Raw genomic sequence first — 7,729 nt, forward strand, 5'->3', positions numbered from 1 at the left:
CTTAGTCGCACCTTGGATACGTTCGTCGTGCTTGTTGCTCCTGTCGCGACGACGTTTCGACTCTGAACTGTACGAGAACCAAGGATACTACAGCAGTCGTCATGTCGGATATATTGTAAGCAATGTTGTGTCGGATCCAGCCTTGCGAAGCTGCAAAACGTGTGCGTGCAGGGACTGTATCTTCCATACTACAACCTTTCGATCACTAAGTTACCACCAACCACTGAGCTGTAGGTCCTCTCCTCGAACGGATCTGATACTGGCACCGTCCACCAGTTTAGTGATCACTGTAGACCGGAAGGACGCCCTTCATTCTTGCTTGCCAGTCAACTATTTCTAGTGGCAACGGCGTTTGCTTGTGGTCAACACTCAAAGCACGCGTGCCACTGCATTTACCACACTCACGCTTACGAGACGGCGTACATTAGAGCAGCGTTACAACGACTACGCGCCTCTCGTTTCAAACAAACGCACTGGTTTGTACTATGCACACTAGCCGAGATGGCCTATTGACGGCGCGCGGACGTGACACCGTTGACGCCCTTCTGGCCATTCATCGCCGACTTGATGTAGCACCGGTTCTCAAAGATCGAGTACCCGCCGCAGTTGGACGTCGCGAGGCACTTGGCGCAGCACTGCGTAATGAGAGAGGCCATGTCGCCCGAAATGCCAAAGCTGAAGAGGTCGTTGCCAGGGTAGTCGGTGTTCCACTCGGGCGCCGAGCACGATCCTTGAGCCGGCGGCGGCGGCGGTTGCGTCGGCTTGGGCGCGGTGCCAAAGTCAAACTTCCACTGCGCGTTCGAATTCGCGAGACCAAACTGCTTTTCGTAGTCGGGCCACTTGCCCGGGTTGTCGTGGAACATAAAGTACATGACGTCTTCGCCGCCGTTGCCCGCGCTCACCCACGAACGCACCTTGTTGAAGTAGTTGACGGCGTTGTCGAACGACGCGACTTGACTGCCGTAGTTGCCGCCACCAAACGGCCACCCGGTCTCCGTGATCATGAGCTTGCTTTTGCCGTACTTCTTGACCATGGCGTTCCACCGGTCCGCAAGCGAGCCGCCAAAGAACTCGTAAATGTTGACACCAACGATATCACACGCGTTGTAGAGGTCCTGGGCGCCGAGCCAGGCGCCGTCGGTCTGCACCGACCCGACGCGGACGTTGACGCCCGCCGCCCGGAGCCGGTTGCGGACATCGTTGACCTTGTCGATGACCTGCCACTGGCTCCAGCCGTTGTCAATGTCTTCGTTGCCCACAAAGACGGCCTTGACCGCGTTCGGGTGGCGCTTGTAGCCGTCGATGACGGCCTGGACGTCCTTGTCGTAGTCGGAGCCGCGGATCCAAATCCCGGCGTAGATACCGAGACCGTGGTCGCTCGCAGCGTCAATCACGTTGCGGCTGTCGCTGTAGATGTACGTCTGGAAGGTCCGGACGGTCGAGAAGCGCTGGCGCATCACGTCGAAGTGGTGGTCGATGTTCTTGAAGTCGTACGTGTCGTAGCAGGCGCCCATGGCTGCGACCGACGCGATCGTCGTCGCAAGGAAGCTCAAGATCGCTCGCATGAGGTCGAGTGCAAATTGAAAAGTGAGAATTGATGTCGAGTTGAGCTGTTGGCAAGGGGGCATCTGAGTTTGCCGTGATGGATCCAGAGGCCAAGGAATCTCATCAGAATCAACGACGTTACCACATCGTACCCAAAGCCTCAACTACAATTTCGGTTGTACAATGCAACGGCATCAGAGTAGCATTGCATGGTGGAAATAGGAAGCATGGACTTGTTGTCGTTTATCGTCGTCGTCGGTCGTCAAATATGTGCTGCCGCCCGTCGGCGACCTCCTCGCCGTGCAGGACCGTGCGGCCTCGCACGCGACATCACTGACGATAGCAATGTGATCCCAGCATGAATCCATTGCCCCTCAGGAGTGCACGCGTGTCATTTTCAATGTCGTATTCTAGACTGCCTTTGCTTTGTTGGATTCGTAGTACCAGTGCCGCGTTTCGAACCCTGTCCCACGCATCGTTCCATGCAGCAATCCGTGTGTGCTGTCTGATTCGCCGCCGCAGCCATCGACTCGGTGGGCTGTGTCAGAACACCGAGGCAATGATGCCGGGCTGGCTCAGATTCAAGCGCTTACAACGTGCGGCAACGTGCGTGCATGACGCAGCGCAAGGCGACGCAGAAATCAAACGTGTGGCCTTCGGAACCCTTCTCAGGCGCCACGCGTTGAATGACCAGTATTTTAGGTACTCAGGCAGTGCCTGCCTTACACTCCGGCTCCGGTGGTGGCTTCCGTGACACGCAAGAGAGCTCATATCCTATTTATGTTGGATTCTTGCCAAGTACACAAGCATGTTGGCGCCCAACGCTAGTACACCCCGCCATAGAATGAACACCACCATATTCCAGACTCACGCATTGTAGTAGGAGCGCCTCCCCGTTCAGTCGCCATTGCCATCAGGTAAGCTCCGAGCGCATCGCAGCGTGCCCCGGGGCAAGCGAAAAACAATCGCTGCAGTCAGCACCGTCCCAAACTTTGCACCACGGTGTACAGGACTTTGAGATTGCTCTAGTTCTCGATGTGCTCCTGCAATGACGACGACGGGACAAGCACCCGGGCATCATCGGGTCAAACCAACTTCAACACAAAGGTAGTCGCCAAGCCAAATGTTTGAAATAGTGTTAGTTTGTCTGGCTGCACCCAACTGGCAGAGGCCTTTCTGAGCAAAGACGAAGCATGCAAGCCTTCTTGGACGACTTTGCGACGCTGCCACTGGACGAGTATGCGCTGCTGCCGACCGACTCGCTCCTCTTAGAGGACGTCGACGCCTTCTTCGCGCCGGCCACGACATCATCGCCGGCCTCAAGCGACCACTGCACTACGAGCGACGCTGGTTCCGAAGACCTGCCGCCGCCGCCGGCCAAGAAGATCAACGTGAGCCGCAAGCGCCAGCGCGACGAGATCGACTACCTGCGCGCCAAGGTGGTCGAGCTTGAGTCGCAGCTCTCGACGCTGCAAGCTGCCGAGGCCCCGCTCGTGGCGGCGTCTCCGTGGCAGGCTCTGGCGCAGCAGGTTCGCCTCGAGAAGGATGCTGCGATCAGCGAGCGCGAGCAGCTCAAGCACGAGCTCGCCGACCAAATTGAGTTTGGCAAGACGCTCGAAGCGCTCCTGATGAAGCGGCCAAAGCTCGCGGTGCTACCACAGCTCGACGCCGACCAGTGGAAGCTGTACCGCCTCGTACAAGACCCGGCGCTGCGGCGCGAGGCCGTCGCCAACATCCTCGCGCACCAGTACGACGCGCTATCAAGTGCACTCATCGAGTCGAACCTGCTCGAGCAAGAAGACGATCTCACGGCCTTTGCGCCGTGCTTGGCCAAGCACTTTGACGACCAGCTCATCACGACCGCAACGTACTGCAAAACACTCGAGCACGACATGCATACGGTTGCTCGCATGGTGTGGCTGCTCCTCTCGGCAGGCTGCAGCCTCCACCGTAAAAATTTCCAGGTGCATTTTCACTCTTTTACTTCACCAAAAACAAACTTGGGTGTTTTTAGCGCCTCGAAAAGTTTGACGATGACACGATTTACATTGCGAACGAAGGCCGCTACGAGTCCCTCCTCAACCAGACGCGCCTCCTCATAAAGCGCTACATCGAAGCGGACCGCATCGTGTTTGTTGTACGGTACGGAACCTCCCCATGTCACGTTGGAAGCTTAAGCCTAAGGCTGGTGTAGCACGATTCTCGAAGACGAACTCAATCCGCACGCACCGGACGCGCTTGTCAACCACAAGAGCGCATGGTAGGCACGTGGTTTCCAGTGCGCGCGTTGCCAGTTCCCATTAGGTTTGTGGTCGAGCATATTGCAATGCAGCCCCAGAAGTGTCGGATCAAGTATTTTCAAAAAATGGCTCTTCCGATGGTGCAGTCCGAGACGCTTCTGACGCACCCCAAGTTCTCGGACGTCAACTCGCCCTACTACCGCATTGGCAACTTCACCGACGCGGCCATGATGGCGCTGCGCGAAATGGTCGGCGAGTTCAACTCGCAGCTCGAGCTCCTCCTTCAGCGCGCCGAGTAAACAAGTGGGATAATCGATAGATGCATAATACATGTACCTGCCACGTGTCGACTGGACGAGGGCTCAATGCCGCACTGCGCATTGGGTTTGGTCGCGCGCCGCCAGGTCCTATACTGTGATGCAGAGAATCATATTCTTGTGTTGCGGGGCCGCCGAGTAATGACCATTGTCGATGTCCAACTGCTTGCGTGGGCCGTCGTCGCTGCCGCTTAGGAGTCGGCGGTGCATGGGCGAGTACGCCATGGCGCTGAGCCCGGTTCTTGGACCCTAACCCTACGGTAACCCTACCCCTAAGCAAGAGCGGCCCCATGCAAGACGTGCAGGTCGTACGGATCCCAGCAGCGGAGCGTATTATCGAGCGACGCATAGAAGACCGTGGCTGCCGATGTGTGGACATAGGACGCCTCGTCGGGGACGTTCGCAACAGCGGTCAAGACGGCGTCCGTATGCGCTACGCATTCGATGCTCGTGGTGTCGCGCAAAATTCGAAACTTGGCCGTGGATGACGCGCCTTGCACCATGGGGTAGCCACCGCTCGAGGTAACATTTATCTGTCAAGCGTCATTGAGCCAAGTACTTACCATTCTGCCGCCCCTAGTCCTTCGCATGGCTTGAGCACCTTTTACGTGCTTTGCGTTATATTTGTTGTTACAAAGGCTCGCATAGGTGAACTAGCAATCTCCTTCTTCATTCGTTCGCCGGGCCGTGGCTGCGCAGGCGGCGGCGCGGGGGTTCATCTTGCTCTTCTATGGCCGCCCTAGGACGCTTGCAGCCGCGGGTTGCAAGGGACATATCTAGTTACAATCGTCACAAGGGAAGCAGTCCAACGCGGCAACGGCGTTGATCAAGAGGCCCGACACGGGCGCGCAATTCCCTGAGGCAGGATCAACCCCCCCATGAAACTCAAACTGCCTGCCAAATTCATGCCCAAGGCTTACAACATCACCAAACAACCGACGTATGCTTCCTACGCCTCCTTTTTCTTCGTGTCGTGCGGGCGGTAGGCGGCCACGTAGATTCCTTCGTACACGAGCGTGGGAAAGTACGTCACGTGAGTGTACTCGTAGCGGACCATCTTGAGCGACCCCTCGTCTTCGAGCGCAAACAGCGTCGCTTGCTCCTTGGCCAGCCCGTGCGCCAGCACTTGGAGAAGCGAGCCAAAGTACCCGTAGCAGTACAGCGTCAGAAGTGGCTGGCGCGTCCAAATACCGAGCGACCGGCCGACGAGTCCGCCAAACAAAACGGTGGGCAGCGTGGGGTAGGGCAGCGCGGCCAAGAGCACCAAGACGATGCAAAAGCCAATCGTATAGGGCACCCCAACGTCAATCGGCGCGGGAGGCAGCGACTCGAGGTACGTCCAGCCAGCGTACAAGAGCCCAAGAAAGATCGCGACCTGCACCGCCGCGCCGAGACGCGTGTACCCCGGCACACAGGCGCCCGACGAGATCGCAACAATGACGTACAGCACCAGCGGCACCAGCATTAACGCCGTTGGCTGCTGGAGAAGCAATGGCGCAGCAGCGTACGCCGCTAAAATGCTCGCGACCGCAGCCACGTTGCACCAGAGCGGCGCGGTCGTCGCGCCAAGCACCAAATAGACCGACCAGAGCAGCGCCGTCGCCAGCGAGAACGGACGCGCGCTCGAGCCAAACAATGTCTCGTCCAACAGCGTAAGAAAGCAAAAGTTGCCCGAGAGCTGCACGAGGAGGCACACAAAGTGCAGCGCGAGGTTGGCGCGCGTGGCGTGGTGGGGTGCAAAGTGAGCGACGGCCACGGGGTAGGTGTCGCCGACGAGGCGGTTGAGCAGCGGCTTCCATGGGAAGCTGTAGAACTGCGGGCTCGCAAACAGCAGCACTTGATACAAGAGTGGGGGCTGCGTCGTCGGCGTTGGCGACGCCGCGGGGGCGGTCTTGGACAGAGTCGGGGGCATCATAGTCGCGCAAGAGTACAAGTGAGTTCTTGTTGGCAAAGAGCCAAGTCGAAAACCAACGGCCACAAGGCAATACAAACGCCAAGGTTTCTCGGGACGCGACGGTGGGATGGTTCGCAAGGTGCGTGTGGGACGCAGCCGTGGACGCGCTAGTTGCTGTTCGAAACCAAGAACAAGCAATGCCTACTCGCATCGGCTTGTTCTTGTGGAAGCAGCTAACACTAAGACGACCAGAGAGGCGAGGTGCTTTTGGCACATCAAAGCGAGGTCCGTTGTGATATTTAGCCGGATACGACATTCGTATCCGGTAGTTCTTGGACGAGGCATTGTGCACGCTGTAGGCCTCCAACGCCGACGCGACGCAGTGTTTAGAGCCCCCAAAGTGTCCTTTAGCTATGTGCCAAATATGAGCGAATTCGTTTTCAATCGTGATATGGCCATCAACTTGCCGTGCGCGGGCTGCATCGGCTCCAGGCTGCGTTTCAAACGAAATGATTGGTCAAAAAGATTGAAAATGGAGGCAAAAAGCTCAAATATTGACCAATCCACGATGCTCCCGCCCCTTCGTCGGCCAAAGCTGCTGCGACCATTGCACATGTACGACCACCGACACATTTCTTGTACTAGTAGCTTTGACGGAGGAATATAGACAACCTAAATAGCAAATGATGTTTCTATATGTGCTAGTATTTGATGATAGACCACCTCAGAAAGTTACCGCATCGTTCATCAATGCCTGCCCTTCGAATGCCGAGCTGGCAAGACCATCAAACCATTATTTTGCTTACGAACACAAATCCACTTTGAGTAAATCGCGCGGAAATGCGCTACGCAGCCTTCTTCGTATGGCGCGGGCGATTCGCTGCCTTGTAGATCCCTTCAAAGAGCAACGTCGGAAAGTACGTCACGTGGGCGTACTCGTAGCGGACCTTCTTCATCGACTCTTCGTCTTCGAGCGCCAAGAGCGTCGCTTGCTCGTTTACAAGGCGGTGCGCGATGCCTTGCAGAAGCGCGCCAAAGTACCCGTAGCAGTATAACGTCAGGAGTGGCCGGCGGGTCCAAAGACCGAGCGACCGGCCGACAAGCGCGCCAAAGACGACCGTGGGGACAGCGGGATTCGGCAGCGCGGCCAAGAGCACCAAGACGCTACCAAAGCCAATCGTCGACGGTGCCACGACGTCGATCGGCGCGGGTGGCAGTGACGCGAGGTACGTCCATCCACTCTGCACCACCGCCAACAAGAGCGTTGCGAGAACGGCGGGCACAACACGTGGCAGTCCACGTGCCAAGAATGCATACGAAAGCGCAACAATGACGTACAGCACCAGCGGCACCAGCACCAACGCCGTCGGCTGCTGGAGAAGCAATGGCGCAGCAGCGTACGCCGCTAAAATGCTCGCAACCGCAGCCACGTTGCACCAGAGCGGTGCGGTCGTCGCGCCAAGCACCAAATAGACCGACCAGAGCAGCGCCGTCGCCAGCGAGAACGGACGCGCGCTCGAGCCAAACAATGTCTCGTCCAACAGCGTAAGAAAGCAAAAGTTGCCCGAGAGCTGCACGAGGAGGCACACAAAGTGCAGCGCGAGGTTGGCGCGCGTGGCGTGGTGGGGTGCAAAGTGAGCGACGGCCACGGGGTAGGTGTCGCCGACGAGGCGGTTGAGCAGCGGCTTCCACGGGAAGCTGTAGAACTGCGGGCTCGCAAACAGCAGCACTTG

General features: G+C 57.7%; 4 protein-coding genes across 4 annotated transcripts in view; 1 reads left to right on the forward strand and 3 right to left on the reverse strand.

The window, feature by feature from the left end:
* Nucleotides 1–506: 506 nt before the first annotated feature.
* On the reverse strand, nt 507–1,628 carry SDRG_16945 (hypothetical protein; the record flags this gene model as incomplete). Its single annotated transcript, XM_008623171.1, has 1 exon — nt 507–1,628. The coding sequence occupies one exon, from the start codon at nt 1,626–1,628 to the stop codon at nt 507–509; it is 1,122 nt and encodes a 373-aa protein (XP_008621393.1).
* A 1,110-nt stretch (nt 1,629–2,738) lies between these two features.
* SDRG_16946 (hypothetical protein) lies at nt 2,739–4,194 on the forward strand (the record flags this gene model as incomplete). Its single annotated transcript, XM_008623172.1, has 4 exons — nt 2,739–3,509; nt 3,560–3,687; nt 3,740–3,805; nt 3,850–4,194. The coding sequence occupies 4 exons, from the start codon at nt 2,739–2,741 to the stop codon at nt 4,082–4,084; spliced, it is 1,200 nt and encodes a 399-aa protein (XP_008621394.1). The 3' UTR covers nt 4,085–4,194.
* A 787-nt stretch (nt 4,195–4,981) lies between these two features.
* Nucleotides 4,982–6,276, reverse strand: SDRG_16947 (hypothetical protein). Its single transcript, XM_008623173.1, has one exon. It carries the CDS (start codon nt 6,015–6,017, stop codon nt 5,052–5,054), a length of 966 nt encoding a protein of 321 aa, XP_008621395.1. The 5' UTR covers nt 6,018–6,276; the 3' UTR covers nt 4,982–5,051.
* Nucleotides 6,277–6,764: 488 nt separating this feature from the next.
* The window catches only part of SDRG_16948 (hypothetical protein), a gene marked incomplete at its 5' end in the record, with an annotated part of 1,967 nt that continues 1,002 nt past the window's right edge, over nt 6,765–7,729 (reverse strand). The window contains one exon of the mRNA XM_008623174.1: nt 6,765–7,694. Within this exon, the coding sequence (XP_008621396.1) occupies nt 6,842–7,694 (853 nt within the window). The 3' untranslated portion in view covers nt 6,765–6,841. The remainder of the gene's footprint in view (nt 7,695–7,729) is intronic.

The sequence above is a fragment of the Saprolegnia diclina genome, assembly GCF_000281045.1.
Source record: "Saprolegnia diclina VS20 unplaced genomic scaffold supercont1.165, whole genome shotgun sequence".
Taxonomy (NCBI): Eukaryota; Oomycota; class Saprolegniomycetes; order Saprolegniales; family Saprolegniaceae; genus Saprolegnia; species Saprolegnia diclina.